Source organism: Spea bombifrons, chromosome 12, assembly GCF_027358695.1.
Source record: "Spea bombifrons isolate aSpeBom1 chromosome 12, aSpeBom1.2.pri, whole genome shotgun sequence".
NCBI classification, from domain to species: domain Eukaryota; kingdom Metazoa; phylum Chordata; class Amphibia; order Anura; family Pelobatidae; genus Spea; species Spea bombifrons.
This window is the reverse complement of record NC_071098.1, coordinates 32,220,550-32,239,702: the sequence shown is the minus strand read 5'-3', so window position 1 is coordinate 32,239,702 and position 19,153 is coordinate 32,220,550. Positions and strand designations below refer to the sequence as shown.

The following is a 19,153-nucleotide window of genomic DNA, read 5'->3' as shown; positions in this document are numbered from 1 at the left end:
GAATTATCGGGAACGTCTCTGATGCTATCTGTCTCTTTTTTTTTGTATAAACAGTGACATTCCATTGGTTGCTATGGTGATAAAAACACTTTTGAAAATTTGCCCCAGAATCGTCTCTTTTACCCCCTCCTTCGTGTATCCCTGGTAATAATAATTATTAAAGAGGCTTTCTGAGCCCCCACACTCCGGGGTTATGAGGGGTAATTTGATTGAGTTGCCTTTCCTGTCTTCCTCTAGCTATATGATGGAAGCCGATGCCCCCGGCAGCCTGGCCGCCGCTCCCCAGGACTCAGAGCCAAAGGTAACGTCTGCGCACATCCAACGTCGTCATTTATTTGGATCACAAGAGTGATTCCGCGTCACAGAGAGGGTGGTAGATAAGTGGAACAGCCTCCCAGCAGAGGTGGTAGAGGGTAATACAGTGAGGGTATTAAACATGCATGGGATAGACATACGGCTCCTGAATCTAAGACGAGACCAACGACTGATTAAGGTTTGAGTCTTTACAGCAGGAGCAACAGGGGGATAGAGGGGGCCGGATGGGGGCCGGTCTGCGTTTCTATGATTCCAGTGCAGTTGGACCCTTACGTTGGTTGCTATGGTGATAAGACCAATTTTTCCCAGTGATTGGATGCGATGCTTTCTGGGTTGTGTTACCTTTTGTGTTAAACGACACTTTCCATGTTATGATAATAATGTTTGCGTTGTCATATTTTTTCAATGATTATTTATATTATTGTTATTGATAGTATTTTTTTTATTATTGTATTATTATTATTGTTATTGTTATATTATTATTATTGTTACGATTGTTACTATTATTCTGATTATTATTGTTGTATCGTTATTATAATATTATTATAGTTATTGATGTTATTATTTGTATCATTGTATTATTATTTAATTATTATTTATATTATTGTTCTATTGATATCGTAATATTATTATCGTTACTATTATTATTTTTATTACTATTATTGTTATATTATTATTGTTACTATTATTGTTACTATTATTGTTACTATGATCTTGTTATAACTTGTTATTTTGTTGCAAGTTATAAATGGGATGTAAGCATTGCGTTAGACGGGGTAAGTGCTGCATGGCTGAGGGCTTTCGCACCCCGGGGAATCTCCCAGGTCTGCCTCTCCCCATTGGCTGTCCTCCATCTCACATTCTCCCATTTTGTTTCCACCTGAATGGATCGTTCCATTCTCCAGCTAGGGGGAGCGCGCTGGAAGGCCTGGGTGATCGGTGTTTGGCAAAGGCTAGTAGGCGCTTCAGGGCTGCCCATGGACGGTGGGGATCGGTGAGGAAGGAGAGCGGCCGGGGGGTGGAGGGCTTTCACGCCTCGTTTGTGGGGAAGTTGGACGGGGGGAGCGCTCGCTCTCCCCTGTGACAGGCAGATCCAGCGAGCTTGTGTCTGAATTGGGACAATGTAACAAGGATGTCAGAGAAAGAGACTCACACAGAGCGTCGGAGAGACTGCTAGGAAGATGGATGGAGAGACATCATGGGAAAGAGAGCGCTGCCCGCCAGGAGAGGAGTGAGCGGAGCTAAGTCGGGGCTTACGCGCTGAAAGAGACCCCCCACGCAAAGTGACAGGCGCACACAAAGACAATTAGGGAGAGCGAGTGGCGCCACGAGACAGCTGCCGTCAGTACCTGATCCAGAATTTGCACCGTGCGGGGCAGATTGGCCACCCGCTGAGATGGAGTCTGGTGAGGGGTAATTTTTTACCTTCTATGTACCCCCGACATCCATCTGAAGCATCAGAATGGTGGTGAGTACCACTGGGGGTAGGTAGCGGCCTGGCGAATGATCCAAGGGGCAGGGGGCGAGGGGATGCGGGGCGGATGCTCAGGTCGGAGCGGGGACGGGCCAGGGCCACAGGTGACAATGATGTGTCTGCGGCAGGTATCCGGGGGTAACATGGAGGCTGGGTGGCGGATGGGGGGTCTTTGGGGCGAGGGCGTGCGCGCCTCGGATGGAATGGATGGTTGGACGTGTGCGAGAACAAGCGATACATTGTCTGAACCGCAGGGGTGAGAACAGGTGGCCAGAGGGGCAAATAATCGCGGGGGTTATTATTCATTACGCAGTCGCCTTTGGTCGATTATTGAGGCGTTGTGGAAGCTGGGGTACCCTGCAGGCGGCCGGGGCAATCGGGGGTTAAATGGGTAAATTCGGATTTCAAACATTTGGTAAAACGCTTTGCAAGGAGCTCTGATGATTCTTTTTTTGTAACCGGCAGTGAAACGGTTACTTGATCTGACGATCACACGGAGGGGTAGTTATGTAATTAGGGGCAGCTGGGAGGGCACTTTCCCAGGATCCAGATTACCGACGGTGTCACGGCAGGTCATGGGTTAACGTTCTGGCATCTGGTGATGTGGAGAAGATAATGGAGTGGTCTGTGAGAGCCCCGGGCAGGAAAGGGTTAATGCTAATGTGTGTCACTCAATGAGGTGAAAAGAAAACTAAGAAATGGGTCAAAGCAAGTGAGAGAGTGACCGTTCCTCCGCGAGACAGCCGCGCTCTGCGAGACAGCCACGCTCTGCGAGACAGCCACGCTCTGCGAGACAGCCGCACACTGGGGATGTGAGAGCCGTGACTGCGCTCTGCAAGACAGCCATGCTCTGTGAAACAGCCGCACAACGCGCTCTATGAGACAGCCACGCTCTGCGCTCTATGAGACAGCCACGCTCTGCGCTCTATGAGACAGCCACGCTCTGCGCTCTATGAGACAGCCGCACTCTGCGCTCCATGAGACAGCCACGCTCTGCGCTCCATGAGACAGCTGCGCTCCATGAGACAGCCGCGCTCTGCGCTCCATGAGACAGCCGCGCTCTGCGCTCCATGAGACAGCCGCGCTCTGCGCTCCATGAGACAGCCTCGCTCTGCGCTCCATGAGACAGCCGCGCTCTGCGCTCCATGAGACAGCCACGCTCTGCGCTCCATGAGACAGCCACGCTCTGCGCTCCATGAGACAGCCACGCTCTGCGCTCCATGAGACAGCCACGCTCTGCGCTCCATGAGACAGCCACGCTCTGCGCTCTATGAGACAGCCGTACACTGGGCTCTGTTTGTGAGACAGCCGCAGTCTGCGCTCTATGAGAAAGCCACACACTGGGCTCTATGAGACAGCCACATACTGGGCTCTGTGTGTGAGACAGCCGCAGTCTGCGCTCTGTGTGTGAGAGCGCGGTCTCTGAGATCCATGTGCTGCTTGTCCAATTATCATAACAAAAGGCGAGAAGAGTCTCCTTCCTCTCGGCTTCCAGTGAATCCCCCTCCCTGAGACTGGGGGCATGAGAGAGGGGGGCAGAAGGTGACCGTTGTTATGGCAACTGAGGTTCCCGCGCAGTGCTTGGGGTATCCGTCATTATGGGGGGACAGAATGGGCAAAACCACGGCCTCTGTGTGGCCTACGTAGGGACGCGTTTACAGAGAGCTGTCCGGGAATTCGAGAGGATTCTATGAAACGATCTCTTTTGAACTTGGTAACAATGTCTCTGTCTCTGGTTCCGAGGGGCTTCCTGGTTGCCCCTCGCTAAGTGGCGGTTGTTTGGAGAGGGGTAACCTTGCCCTTTGTCTAACTCCGCTCAGGGCAGATTACTTCTAGCTGGGTGACTCGTCCCGGGCATGTGACTGGAATCTGAATTACGTATACCGGATCTAGCCTTTGCCTCCATGCGCGGTAATTGGCTCGTTAGCTCGGGTTATCGGCTCGTCCCACTCGAAGCTCAGCCTGGCAGCGCAGACCTTGCCGAGATGGGTGGACAAAAATGGCGACCGCTACAAATCCCAGACCATGCCTTAAAAATGCACATCCTGTGTGTCCCGGTCTACTCTGGCCAGTCCCTCCTTGGACCCCAAATCCATCCGTCTCTCTTTTCCCCCGCGGACGCCCCTCTTCGTGTTAAAACACAAAGGTTTGGGCATGCAAGGAATTGCAGAAAAATCCTACCCTTCAGTTACCGTGGAGACAAAGCAGAAATGTACAAAGTTTGACATTATGTAAAGATGTGATATTACAGGCGGTTGCCGTCATCACCTCGCCGGGGTTAGCGGGAGAGACACGAGAGACGCGGCTTCCCAAAAGCTTCCGTTTAATGTTGAAAGGGCAGTTAAAGAGTGGGATGGAGAGCAAGCGATGGAATGTTCCTGCCGATGGGACCATTGCGTTCGGTTGCTATGGCGAGAAGACCCCTTTTTGGTACCTGATACGGGTACGGAGCGTGATGTAACCTGCGCTGGGTCGGTAGAGAGTGGATGAGATTTGGGGTGGAATTCTGGAACGTTGATAAATAGATATCCGCTCAAGTAAACAGAAGACCCAAGGGTATGAAGGAACCTCCAACGCTAATCCTCGCCCTCCAATAACCCTAAACCAAAAACACCACCTCCATCTTCTCGCCCTCTTCACATGTGCCTGGTCTGTCTGTAAAAATGGGCTAACACGCGTGTGCAGCGTCACAACCTGCCATGTTTGGCCGTTTCGGGCTTCATCAAGGGCTACAAAGCATAGAATGAATGGTCTTTCTCTTATCCGTTGCCCTATCTTTGGGACAAGCTGTTTATTTTCAGAAGGTGCCACCAATAACGAGTCACCACAATGGGACCTGCGTGATGGGCTACTAAAGGGTTAATGTTAAGAGACATGGTAATGTTACGGTGACCCATTTTTCGTTTGTTTGACCCGTTCTATGAGGCCCTTGCTATGTGTTCTGCTCCCCTTTGACACAAAAAGGGTTAAATGAGCCCGATTCCTGCGCCGGTCCTCGCGCTCCACTTCTGTTTGATGAATTTTGCTTTTAGGCCGAGAATAATTTATAGATTTAAGTGTTTCCCAGCCGGCGGGGTCGACCCTAATGCTTTTTCACCCGACTCCTTTTTGCTGCCTCTCGGAACGCGGATTAGAAACACGATTTCGCTTTCATTTGTCGATGTTTAATTCATACGAGGCTGCCGTCACATCACGCTGCCGTCACATCACGCTGCCGTCACGCGTGCCGGGTACATAAATGGATGTTTTTGCACGTAGGCTCGGGGATCGGACACGTTGGATTCTGGAACAGAAAGCGCGAATCGACTCATTGCGTCCACGGCGCCCAGCAGCGTGAAGGGAAGACCAAGTAAACGGTACTGTGGTGGGGCGAGGGTGGGGGGTCAAGCGCAAACCAGGGCTTCTAGAATGCTGGATTCCATAGGGTAGGGGTGATTGGATATTGACCTCTACCTTGGCCAGACAGGACCATGAGAGGGGCTACGGGGGGTGCGTTATCACCCAGAAACCACTAAGTTGGTTCTGTGCCGTTCTTGCCCCCATATGCAGATGAGGTCTGCTTGATACAAAGAGATTTAGACCCCCAAAACATGCAGGGGTTACCTAGTGATTTTTATTTGAATCGATTTGAATATTCTAAAAATCGGTACTTTTCAGTAACGGTGCTTTTTCTCCACCTCTGTCCAGGATCACGAGAGGCCCGTTTGTGAAACTGGCCGACTGCGCGCATTATCACTACGAGAATGTTAACTATGGTCCGATCCAGGTGAGGAACAGCCGAGAAACCATAAAGTTGGACCTGTGTGTATAGATAGGCAGCCATGCTGACCTCTGTAGGCTACGCCCTCCCAACGATGCTCGACATAAGAGCTGGAACGGATCACAGTGTTTAGCCTGCAGCAGCTGGCGTGCCTGATGTATCTGATCTCTGATTGGATGATATGAGTTGGTGATGAAGTCTAAAGAGAAATGTTTAAAATGTATCTCTACAACTTGTTTGTACTATGCTGGGCTTGGAGATGATCCGAGTCAAACAGATGGCTACGTTGTAGCAAACCCCCGATATACAGTGTATAACAGTATTAGTTTGCTGTTTACGTTATAGTCTCTGAGCGATCTTTCGATGAAGGCGTTGGTATTGTTTGAACCCTATATAATTAATGTAAGGTTTTGTTTGTATACGCCAGCTTTCCCTGTCTGACTCGCGCCCCGAGGATTCCACGGCCACCGATGGAGAAGCTGTGTACATTGTCCAGGTCTCATGTCAGGTAAGTTTGGAGAGGTGGAGAGTTTGTATGTGAACAAGAGCTGAAAGGGGGATTTAGTGACTCCAGGGTCAGGGAGGGATGGGACTTGAAGATTCCAGGGTCAGGGATGGATGGGACTTGAAGATTCCAGGGTCAGGGAGGGATGGGACTTGAAGATTCCAGGGTCAGGGAGGGATGGGACTTGAAGATTCCAGGGTCAGGGATGGATGGGACTTGAATATTCCAGGGTCAGGGAGGGATGGGACTTGAAGATTCCAGGGTCAGGGAGGGATGGGACTTGAAGATTCCAAGGTCAGGGAGGGATGGCACTCTGAGGTCAGTGAGGTCACTTTAAGAACCTCTGCCCGCACAGATCGGATGCAGAGACTGTCGGCGTAAAGGAAGGTCACTTCTTTTTAATTGTTTTGTCTCTTATTAGCACCGTTTAGTGGGCTAATTTTAATTTGCCTAATTAAACCCTGGAAATAAAAAACTCTCCTGTTTCCATGGAGATTTGCAGTTTGGGTGTTAAACATCTCGCCTGGCAGAGGTTTCTGTGAAGCTGCCAGTGCGTAGCTCAGGGTTACTCGGATTTTTCGCAGCCTCCCGAAAACAAAGCCCAGCCTCCCGAAAACAAAACATTCAATTAACGCGGATTACAGTGACCCCTGAACGAGGACGGTCCCGATGGGGACATGTTTATTTTACTCAATTCATATTAATGTCAGCTCTCTGAAATGTTACGGGGAATTTTAATTTGCCCCGGTGACTTCTCTTAATGAATACTAGCAGGAAAGTAGGGCGAAAGGAATAATTAGATCCCCTGGTGGATTTAGGCTTAAGAAACAAAAATAGTCCTAGCAGGTGAGTGAACTCTACGTGTCCTTCCACTGAGATCCTCTTTAATTTCCACTTACTACACCTTTCTGTCCCATTCTCTATTTCCCCATTCTCTATCACCATTGCCCCCCAGGTCCAATCCCCTGGGTGTCTGACCAGTTTCTTCCTGGACCATTCAATCAATTCTGTGGGTTTAACGAGAAGGTCCTGAAAACCCGTACTGTTGGGGTAGCCGGTCTATCGCCTTTTGATATTTCATGTTCTCGTTTCTCATTCCCTTTTTTTGCCTCCTCAAGGGTCGTTCCTGGTCTGTCTTGCGCAGCTATGAGGACTTTCGTATTTTGGATTCAAACCTTCACCGCTGCATCTTCGACAGGCGCTTCTCTCAGTTATTGGAGCTCCCACCTCGCTCTGAGCTACCATCTCAGGGACAGGTGAGGGCACCCGCTCACCTTATTGTCCCTCTTAAAGCTTTACTGTTAATATGAGATTATTGATCTTTAATAACTGCCCCAAGCTATTGCTCATTGAATTGCCCTAGTTGAAGTCCCTTGGCCTAAGCTACCCACTCAGTTGTCCTTCACAATTGCCACCCTATTGTAGGGTGTTAACCCAAAAACATGGCGCCTAAGCCATTGTTTTCCTAGGATATGTGCCCCCGTCTCTCGAACTATTACTTAAACCTCCTCTAACATCTGGATCTCATGTATTAATCAAATCGATAAATCTGCCCTCAGATCCTGGCTCCGCTTCTCGCTCGTTATCTAAAAGGACTCTCCGCCATCGTAGACAGCAATATCAACTGTGGTCCTATTCTCAATTGGATGGAGGTAATGCCGAGATTACTAATTACAAATATATGATTTGGTGGTGGTTGGGTACATGCCCGCGATGCCTCTGTCTGGCCATCTGATACTTCGTTTGGTATCATTTTCATGCAATGATAATTGCAATAATTGAAATAATTAAACCAATTCATTGAATTAAATTAATAAATTACATTTTCTTTGTGAGAAAGGTTGGATGGAGTTTGCTCCTTGAGCTTCTATTGGGTTACATCCTAGACCAGAATAGCTGGGAAGACTGAACTGGTATCTGCTTCTGTTGGGTTTAGATCGACAATCACGGCAACCGTTTGCTGGTCAACGAAGAGGCGTCTATCAACGTGCCGGCTATCGCTGCTGCCCACGTGATAAAACGATACACGGCACAAGCCCCCGATGAGCTGTCCTTCGAGGTGAAGAGTTTGCGTGTTACGTCAGAAAGTAACACTGTGTTTGTAGACGTGGCTTCTTGTGCGGAATGGTATGGTTGGGTTGCGGTTGTGTTCATTGATGAACGTCATGACCTCTGGATTTGTTACCGCAGGTTGGAGACATCGTTTCGGTCATTGACATGCCTCCTCGGGAAGACACCAGCTGGTGGAGAGGAAAGCACAGCTTCCAGGTGAGGCTTATTCAACCTGTACATTGTTCTCTCGTCGTCTTCATTGCACGATGTGCCTTTGATGTTGGTGGTACTGCTTCTGGTTTCCTATCTGGAATCGTCTGGTGGGACCTGTTCTCCAACCCTACTCCTGAGAGCCAAAATGCTATTTTGGTGAAACACCAACAGAGAAGAAACATTTGATCTCCATTCTGTCCCGTAGGTTGTTGTTTACGTCCAGCCCGGCTTTTGCTTACTCCAGCTCCAAAAATTCTAAACCATTTTATGGGCTCTAAAGTAGATCTTGAAGGTTCTGGATGCATTTTCTTTTTAATATTTTACACTGTTAATCTGAATTTCTTTTTTCCAGGTGGGTTTTTTCCCCAGTGAGTGCGTGCAGCTGATCACAGACAATAAGAACCCATCCCCCGCTGCAGGTACGGTGACGCGTGTTTGGTGCAGCAGCACACATGTCACGGGTTGCGTGTGCGGTCTCAGTCTGGCTGATGCTGCTGGCTTGTGTCTGTTGCCGCTGCTTGCAACTGGTGATGGCTGCCGTTATCTGTTTGCAGCTGATGCTGCCTGACAATTTTTTGATTGTTTGCAGCTAGTGCTGTCTGTTTGTTGTTCGTTTGCAGCTAGCGCTGTCTGCTGACTGTTTGCAACTACTACTGTCTTTTTGGCGCTGTAAGAATTGTTAAAGGTCCATTCCCTGCAATGTTTTTGTTGGCTAATTGTGTTAGCGGTGCGGGAGATCAAAGTTTAACCTCCATATCACACCTACAAAATAAATGTGTAAAAACACTTTCTCTCGCTCCAACCACTAATTGGAGTTCCAAAGTTAGATAAAAGTCCAGTAAATTCCAAATGCATCTCTTAATGGGAAATGACCAGAAATGAAATACCCTCTATGATATGTCCTCTCCTGTCCCTACGTGCTGCATCGATCTCTTAACCCATCGTTGTCTATGTGGCTGCCCTGGGAAATTGGACACCTACGGCGTATCTTCCATAATGTGAATGCTTGCCGTACTCTAATATATGGCGAGATCTATAGGCAGCCTTTATTGGTCCTTCTTCTTTACTCTCACTCTTAAGACTCAGTTCTTTGATAATGTTGCCCGTTCCCCCAATGATAAGTCTGATTGATGTCTGGTCCTATGGTGGCCACATAAGGGGTTCCTGGGACCGGTTGGCATTAAGAGGTCTCTTCTCTCAGGCTTATAATTGATCTCTCTCTATGCACGGCTTGCTGAGCTGTTTAGTACCATTGTTACCTGTCTGTCTGTTCACAGAGGGTGATGTAAAATTGGCTGTCACGTCTCCCCATGGCTCCAACTCTCCCAGACCAGGTGAGATGTCTCTTCCCATTAGTCTGTCCAACACGGTCTATCACTTACGTTCGTCTTTCTTCCTCCTGCGTAGTTTCCACCTGTCTTGGCCAACAGTTTCTCACTGTCCCTTCTCTCCCTCAGTGTGCAGGAGACACGGGAAGCTGGCTGGGTTGCTGCGCAGCTTCATGGCGTCCCGGCCCAGCAAGCAGCGTCTGAGACAGAGGGGGATACTTCGAGAGAGAGTGTTTGGAACTGACCTTGGAGAACATCTCCTGGATTCTGGAGAAGATGGTGAGATGTTTGGTCCCATCTGTGGCCTCCAGAAGAGACCTTGTATTTCTATATTGTTCAATATGAAAATAAAAAATGATCATACAGTCGACAAAGGTCTAAGAATAAAATGCTAGTGTGCTTCCTTATCACCGTGTGCTCTGTCTCAACCATCTGTCTCGCTCTCTCTCTCAGTTCCCAGGGTGCTCGTATGCTGCGCTCAGTTTCTGGAGAAATACGGGATTGTCGATGGAATTTATCGTCTGTCGGGAGTCTCATCCAACATCCAGAAGCTGCGGTCGGTATCTGCGAGAGACTCCTCTTTCCTTCCTTGGATGTTCTCAGACTGTCGATGATACATTTTATACGCACAGCGTGCTGTCACGAATCACCTGTTGAATGTTATTCATCGCATAACTTTTCTGCTGTCTCTTTGCTTTCCAAAAGTCGACACTTGGACTTGATAGTCAAAACTGTACAGACGCAACCAATTTTATGGTGTTTCTGTTGTCTCCTTCGCAGGCATGAATTTGACAGCGAGAGGGTCCCCGATCTGTCTCGTGATACCTTCCTGCAGGACGTGCACTGTGTCAGCTCCCTGTGCAAACTCTATTTCCGCGAGCTTCCCAATCCCCTGTTAACCTACAGACTCTACCACCCGTTCACCGTGAGTTGGACAAAGTCTTCTCTAGGTTCAGCATCGGCTCCCTCCGATATCTGATCCTCCCGTATATATCACAGAACTCTGTGAATGCTTTCTCTAGACGTCATTCCTGCTCTCACGCTCTCCTTTCTCCTTTTTCTAGGAAGCCATGTCCGCGGCCAGCGAAGAAGAGAAGTTAATCAGAGTGCACGATCTAATCCAGCAGCTGCCGCCTCCCCACTACAGGTAATATACATGTTCTGTACGTTTCCCCCAAGTACACCATGTATCGTTTATGGTTTACAAGAAGGCTGTTACTTTTGTTACGCTCATTTGGGGTATCCTTCTTCAGGACTCTGGAGTACTTGATGAGGCATCTGGCCCGCATGAACACTCACAGCGAACGCACTGGGATGCACGCGCGCAACCTCGCTATCATCTGGGCGCCCAACCTGCTGCGGTAACGAGTTCTCTTCTAGAAACCTGGAAATATAGCATGCCCATTTTTTGTTTCCACGTTTGTTTTGTATCTAACTTTTCCTCTAAATGGGCAGGTCGAAGGACATGGAGTTGGCGGGAACACCAGGAGCCGACGCGTTTCGGGAAGTGCGGGTGCAGTCCGTGCTTGTAGAGTTCCTCCTGTGTAACGTTGAGACCCTTTTTAGCGACACCTTTACTTCAATCGGTAAGAAAAACAAAAAGGCATTCTAGGAACGGTTTTCATACTAACGTGATTTCTACAAGTAAACTGTGTTGAATCCTGTAACATTTGGGATTTGGTGGTACGCAGCACATAGCTTTGGTTAGCTTGGACTATTAGGTGTTTGTTGGACAGATGTTGGTGTCTTTGTCCACCAGTGGCAGGTACGAGGCAGAGGGTCTTATCCTTAGTCGTGGGTGAATGTCAGCTCAGTGCTCCTAACGTGTTCCTCTCAACCTGCTCAATTCTTGCTTTTGGGCTGTTCGCAACCGGAATGCACCTGCTGATCTCACCTGCCCTTGGCTGCGACCTGGAGGAGAAGACACCTTGCTAATGGTGTAGGTGCCTACCACGTGTTGGGACTCTGGCCAGATGACTTGCCCGTTGCTTCGTCTTGCTGGCTCCTTCATTTCCTGCCATCTTCTCTTTGCTTACTGCTCTGTCCTTTACTGGAACTGCTTGCTCCTGGGAGTTTGGAGAGCGAAGGGAAGACTCAGGTCCACCACTTTAGCCCGCACTGAAATCTGTTTCTCACTCCACTTTCCCATTCGCCAGCAAAAGGTACCGGCTACCGTACAGCGTCTCGCTTGTCACTTAGACCCCGACTTCTCACGTTGCCAGAAGCTTGGTACCAGGCGAAGACCCGGAGGTGTCGGTCTCAGAAACCAACGGATGAACCAAGCAGAACGGCCGAGACAGAACAACTCCAGATGAACATCTAAGACTGTGATTCAGCGTGACCACCCAGGTGGAGCGACCACGTCGCGTGCTATCGTGAAGCCAGAATGACACGCCTGAAACTGTTGGACTATTCCTTTTTGTCTTTTTAGTTTAATAATGATGAACATTATATCCATTTACCTCTTACAGGGGGACACGACCCCCTCAAAGCTAAAAAAAAAAAAAGTGTTCAAAAGCCCCAGCATAGGGCTCTGGTTTAATGGTAAATAAATTAATATATTTCATAATTTCTACATAAAAAACATTTGTTTTTTCCTAAATGGCTGCGGGAAACGAGGTGTCTGTGTCCTGCGTAAAAAATGTATATTTTAGCTCCGACGCAGGAGCCCGGCCATTGGTAAATGGGCAGCCTTTTGGCCTCTGTAGATGCTGCCCATCTCATGCTTGTTGAGCGCACAGAGTTTGATCCGAGTGCAAAGCGAAAGCCGAGTCTGATTGACGAGGAGGTAAAAAACATCTTTACGTTTTCCGCTTCGCTTGCTACCGGTCCATCTGCCTTTTGGGGGTCAAAGTGAAGCCACCGCAAGCAATTTACTTCAGATACACAGAGCTATGTTTGCTCGCTGCTGTCCTCTGGGAACCTAAAAACCTGTCAAACTAACCCATTTTCTGTTTAAAAGGGAAATTAACCTCAGTTTCATCCTGCAGAGCTTTGCTTCAGTAAATGTCGTTCAGCTGTTAATGTCGCACATCCCTGCTTGATGTCTACTGTCCCTTTCTGTAGGTCGCTGTGGACCTGCACGTCCCCGTTCTCTGTTGGGGGGCTGCCCATCTGGACGGCTCGTCAGCCTTCAGGAAGCCCAAGCCCGGAGCCAGAGCCAGAGGGAAGCAGCTGAGAAGCTGGGTGCCGAGAGGACATCCCCGAAGAAGCACGAACGAGTACTGGAGAGCAGCGACGAGAGGTAACTCACTCCTTTGGGGGGCTCGTTGACCCCTGTAACCAGCTGGCAGCTTTAGAAACTCAGACCTCACGTTAAGGTTGCTCGGACCTCATCAAGTATATAGTGCCTCTTTAACTACACAGTCTTAAATATATAGAGGAGGCTATAACTAGAGGACATGCGCCCAGGGGTATTTAAGTGTTATATTTGGGTATAGGGCGGTGGGAGAGGACATAAATATACATCCACAGCTGTTTACCTCATAGGATAAGGTCGAGATGGATGGGAAATGGGCCGATTGGAAGAGTCGCTTATCTGTGGTGGAAATTTATGTTTTTATCTGGGGTGCCCACAGGAAGGCCCCTCGTAACAGGAAGAAATCAGGTGGAGGGAGCAGCTGGAGGACGTTCTTCGCCATCGGGAAAAACTCTCAAATGAAGAAGACGCGTCCTGGTGGGATCCGGGATTCTGCGGCTCACCAACGAGGTGACCATGCCTGTCCTGCAATATATTTTATTCCCTGTCTCTAGCTCTGTCTATACTGTCTCATCACGTTGGGCTCTCTCTTTGCCTCAACAGTGGCAGAAACAGTCACTTTGCGGTCGGCTAAAAGCGAGGAGTCTTTGTGTTCTCACACCAGTGGATCTGGTACGTATCATGGAGCCACCATTACATTCTCACGCTATAGTTGTATTTTTGGGGGGCTCTTCTCAGACCTCTCTGTACTAAAAGCGTTTTCTATAGTTTTACCAGCAGAGGGTGCTGTTGTCTGCAAGAGGTAATAGCAACCCCTTGTGCTCCTGGTTATGGCCGCTAGTTGATGACACCGGCCATTTAGCATTCAGTTCGAGAGCAATCTCTGTGTCTTTTTTTTCAATATTAATACTGTTTGTACTTTTTTCATCATTATTGCCCATCTCCCACCCGTTCTGGTACTCATGTCAGTCTTGTTTCCTTTTTTTGCCGATCGCTCACAGGATTTCAGAGGCCCTCTCGACTCCGTCGCCCTCGTTCCACAAGTGAGGGTCTTCCCTCACGCCTGCCCCACTGCCACTCAGTTGAGAGCCTGGGACCCTCTGTGCCCTCCCCACCCTCTGTGCCGTCACCTCCAAGCTCTGCCCGTCCCCAGTCTGCATGGATCGAAGAAGACCTGGACCTCTCTCCACCACTTCCCGACACAGATGGCCTTGGATTTGATCCTCTTTCCTTTCGACTCTCCCTCTCTGACCATGAAGAAGCTAGATCTCCTAGAGTAGTTAAGGCAGAAGTGACCATCCAAACTCCGTCTCACTCCCTCCCTCGTAGAGTAAGCCTTTCCCCAGTGGGTGGCTGCTCTCCTTCTCCTTCACATAGCCCTCCAGAACGTCTGGTGGCTGATATGGAATACCGGGTCACCCGTAGCCTCTCTCCTCCACCTCAAATGTTGTCCCTACTTCTCCAGTCCTGCCAGGCGCGCCTGAATGAGACATGTCTTCAAGAGGTCAAAGGGAAGCTGAGTGGAGTCTCCTGTCCAGAAAACTCCCCAACAAGTAAGAGACGTTCCGTGGCTGCGCTCAACCCCAATTTACTGATTTAGCCACATTTAACCTAGAAAATCAAATTACCAGCACGTTCAAACCTGTAAATATATACATTAATTAACCACAAGGCGTTAGAGCTGTATTATAGCCGAAGCACCAGTGGCATGGTATCCATTAGGCACACTGCCTAGGGGCCCTTTGGTTCTAGATTCGGTACTGACGCATCACCAGGTTTTGCCCTTTAAAACACACACAATTTAAGGAGGAATACTCTTTTTTTTCATCTATGTTATCTTTATAACAGGCGCTTTGTTTTGTTTAATTCAGGCCCGACTCTGTCTCCAAAGCAAACTGCCCAACCTCCCTCCCTGTCCCTCCTCCGGCAGGTCCCACCACCTCCTCCACCCAAGGATCCTGCGCGTCTCATGGCACTAAGGCTGGCAGAGAGCGCCCAACGCGCATTACAGTCTTCCATGTCGACTGGCACGGTCCCGGCTAAGACGTCTCAGCGGCCTGGAAGCGCACAGCCTCCTTCTTCTGTGTTTCGACGTTCGCTTTCCATGGAGTGCAGTGAGGTCTCCATACCGAAAGAGGGGCCCCTCTACTCTGAACTCCGACCCCCCACGCTGAACCCCAATGAAAGAAATGCCACCCAACACCGGCCGCTGAGACCTCAATCGCACAACACCCTGGTGAGGGCCGCTATTATTAACTAATTAGTAACCAAGAGTTCTAGATGTAATGATTCAATGGCCTAGAAGTAATTAAAAAAAGTATAAATATAGTAAAAAAAGTCTTTATGAAGTTTCTTTAACATAAGTTGAAAAAAAGTTTTGTTAATTTCCATACTGAAAATAATTGGAAGACCATGGAAGGCTTTGACGATCCCAATAATTTATAGATGAATTTCGTGTTAAGTAATGATATCCGTTGACAAGTTTTTTGTTTGTTTAATGTTTGCTATCCCCTTATTCCTCCTCAGGCCCCAGGTTCCTCTCCTGCTGACCCCAGGAAGGTCACTCCATCAGCCATCCCCTCTTCCCGTGCTCCTCGCCTTCACACGCGATCAGGGAGCCTTCCTGCCCCTCCAAGTGTCTACACTCCGAGACCCCGTCCTCCTCCTTATCGCTTCCCAGAAGAAGGGCCTAGGATGCCTCCACACCGCTCGGCCCCACCGTGGCCAGATCCTGAAGGTCTTTACTATGAGATTCTGAGCGACCAGCCTCCTCTGGCTCCTCTCAATGCATCCTATGGACTGATCCAGACACCTTGGTCATGCGTTGCACCTTCTCTAGCTCATCCCTATCCAGGGCCAGCGGCGCGTAGTCGGGGATGGCATGGAGCAGTCCCACCTTCAGACCCAGAACATTGCAGTTACCAGCGTTGGGACAGGGGCCCTCCCACACAGCCGGCCCCTTACTTTTTTGGAGCGGGTGACAAATATCAGTATGTGGGGACTTCTGAAAACAGAGGTCACGCAGGCTTTCCTGAAAGAAACCCTCGTCTTCTCCAAACAGGAAGGAGGGAGGAACCCATCTACGTCAACCTTCCCCCAAAACTGGATGTCGGGGGTCACTATATGGCTAACAGGGACACGGCAGATTTGAAACCGGAACTGCCACAAAAACAACACCCTGTTCAACCTCCTGCCCTTGGACGACACGAAAACTTTGTCGGGATGTCGCATACCTACCGGCAGCAGCCGCAGCATCCGCACTTACTCCATAGAGAAGGGTCTTTCAACTTTTTCCGGACCCCTTCTCATACAGCCATGTGGGGGTCGCAGCCTAAATTCCCAGAAGGGAGGGAGGCCCCTATAATTACATACGAGGGCCCACCAGGCGGGGGGCAAAGAATGGCCTACATGCCCCCTCACTGCCTGGTTTCTGAGGCGGGTACTGTGTATGGAAACCTGGAGCAGGGTGGTACTCCACACAGACCGTCCACACCGGCGGGCCCGCCGGGAATGCTAGGGCCGGCCTGGACAGTACACTCAGAGGGACAAACGAGGAGTTATTGCTGAAGGTGATGAGGATTTGAGTTTTTTTGTCTCCGAACCAATGAGAAGGCAGCTATAAATGATCTTGCGCAACTCCTAGCCGGACACTTCCACCGACACATATCAACCGAGACACCGGCCCTGGGGGCCGCGTGCTGGGTTTTAAAGCAAATACTGTTTTTATATGGTGTTTTTGAGGGTCTCTGCGTTTTGGCGGGGGTGTCGTAGCGCCCTCCCATTTACTACTGAAGAAGCCTACAGAACAAATGGTGCTAACAGTGTAAAAAAAAAAAGTATGTTTCTATGGAAACAACACCAGCTGTGACACTATTTATGGATGAATTTGGATTGGTTGAAAAAAATGCAATTGAGCCCAATTTGTGTTCAATATATTTGTTGTTTTTTATTATTTATTACGTGAATCCTGATATCGCATCTCTTGCAAAGCATGGCTTATCCAATATGACATCATTGTGTTACGCTGTGATGTCATACCCCAGAATGCAATGGGTGCTGTGAGATTTATCCTTACCGTGTCGAGTGGTGATTGGTCGTTTTAATAAGCTCAATACTTTACTAAGGTCTCTTATTTCAAAAACTTTGCCCAAACTTTAAAATAAAATCAAAATTTCACGCAATAAAAAAAAAAAAAGAAAAATGTTTTATCCCAAACATTGCTTTTTTCTACCAGATATTCCAAAAAGATTTTTTTTCCGTGGGTGTTTTTGTCATCGCACATTATCCCCGAAATTCTTTTTTTTTTTTTTTTTTTTTTTTTTTTTAATTTTTCATTAATAAATGGAGGATTTCTCACTAAATTTCATTTTTAATGTACTAGAATATTTTTTTTTTTTGTAACTATAAATGTAAATATATATATTTTTGTCTGTAATCTATGCTTCACACGCGTTTTAATTCTAGAACATTTGTGATATTTCATTGGCCATTCTTTCCTCCTAAAGCTTTTTTGTGTTTTTTATTTCTATCATTTTTTATTAAATAAACTTTTGTGTTTCTTTTTAAAAGAAATAGCATCTGTGCTGTTGCTTAGCAACCTGTGTTACATTGTAACCAACAGAGGTCGGTAGATTTGAAGAAACGTTCTATTTAGATACGCCATCATTGTCCCAGCAGCTCAGCCCCATTCGGCCCCCGTCTAGTCTGTCCGTTTCTCCTGCTGTAAAGATTCAGAAGCCCTATGTCTACCCCATGAATGTTTATATCCCCTCACTGTGTTACCCTCTACCACTTCTGCTGGGTTGCTGCTCCACGTATCTACTTCCCTCTTAGTAACTCGAGTAACTTCCGAGCTATAGGGAGGAATAAAGCAAATATCCCCGCTGGCCGCTATAACCATGCTTTGCAAGGACGTGTTACAAAGAGGAAAAATGATCAGGACTCTGTGTAAAATATCAGGATTCTCTGCAAGTATTACTAAACTATGCAACCCCTCACGATCGAAGGGTTAAAAAAATGTTTTTTTTTTTGTTAAAACGGTTGGTATTTTATAACATTCCATGTCACAGATTATGAAAAAAATGCCCCCCCCCGGGGGTTGAGGAACAACTTCTGCTGGAGCCTCTGAGATTTAGCAGACATTTTTTTTGGGGGGGGGGGCGCTTGAGTTGGAAACTCGCATCTCCGATGATACCTGGACTCACACCACCCATGGATGGGGAGTCAACACAACGAGCCTCTACTGCCTATGATAGCTGTTGGGTGGTGGAACTCCGGCCCTCGAGGGCCGCAAACCCACCGGGTGTCTGTGATGACCCTCAGCACAGCGATCGGTATCCGTAATGCCCTAAATCCCGAAGCTCTGAATAAGTATGTCGCGCATGACCTAGACTTCAGCTACAGTCATAGCGGTGGGCGCAGAGACCCCCGACGCGTTCATCACATGGAGAACACGGAACCGGATCGTACGGACGTTGGGACGTTTAAAGACTCGCTCAAGTCCTGCGCTGTATATAGTGTATGTTCTGTATATATGAAGGCGGGGGGTCTTCTCCTGTTGTTTTTTTTTCTTGGTTGGGGTAATTTATGAGGATAAACCCTGGATTTGTTGGGCTTTCCACCTTTAACATGTTAACCCGGTCCGGCGGTGCGGCGGGGATCCCATTAACACGCGTGATATCGTGCTAACCCTCTTCCTCCTTACGCTTCAATAAAACGTGTCCCGAAATATCTCGCTTTGTGGCTATTTTTAGTGTAATAAGTCTCGTTTCGTGTTAAATGAGAAACATGGAACCCTGCCGGCAGATCGGCCCCATCCGGCCCCAGATAATCGCCTGTTCCTCCTGCTGTAAAGACTCAGTGGTTGGTCTCGTCTTAGATTCAGGAGCCGTATGTCTATGCCGTGAATGTTTAATACCCTCACTGTATTACCCCTCTACCACCTCTGCTGGGAGGCTGTTCCACTTATCTACCACCTTCTTAGTAAAGTAAAACTTTCTTCCGTTCCAGTTCTCTTTGCACCTATATCATACATGTTTAACTCCCGTCACTGTATTAAAGGCTTACGAAGCTCACCTTCCACAAAGGGTTAAAGGCATAACGCGCACATTCTTTGGCCGTTTCTGGTAAAAGTTAATAGTATTAGGGTTAGAGGAATGGCGCTCGATGACATTCCATAAGTGCCGGCTGAAGCGGAACACCCCCTCGGAGGGGTGAATGGTGGATTTTTAAATGGTTCCCCACCACGGAGCCGGAAACCAACATGAGGTGTATAGAGGGGTCCTAATGTGATGTCTCCATGCAGTTT

The 19,153-nt window shown here is 48.3% G+C and overlaps 1 protein-coding gene across 1 annotated transcript; it reads left to right on the top strand.

Moving 5' to 3' along the window:
• Nucleotides 1-1,401: 1,401 nt before the first annotated feature.
• On the top strand, nt 1,402-17,027 carry ARHGAP33 (Rho GTPase activating protein 33). The gene is made up of 22 exons (XM_053452210.1): nt 1,402-1,783; nt 5,048-5,145; nt 5,477-5,555; nt 5,977-6,057; nt 7,173-7,310; nt 7,614-7,706; nt 7,991-8,113; nt 8,245-8,322; nt 8,672-8,738; nt 9,597-9,653; nt 9,777-9,926; nt 10,101-10,203; nt 10,428-10,572; nt 10,712-10,794; nt 10,901-11,008; nt 11,103-11,233; nt 12,714-12,891; nt 13,226-13,356; nt 13,450-13,518; nt 13,848-14,399; nt 14,718-15,082; nt 15,373-17,027. The coding sequence occupies exons 1-22, from the start codon at nt 1,778-1,780 to the stop codon at nt 16,411-16,413; spliced, it is 3,876 nt and encodes a 1,291-aa protein (XP_053308185.1). The 5' UTR covers nt 1,402-1,777; the 3' UTR covers nt 16,414-17,027.
• Nucleotides 17,028-19,153: the final 2,126 nt, after the last annotated feature.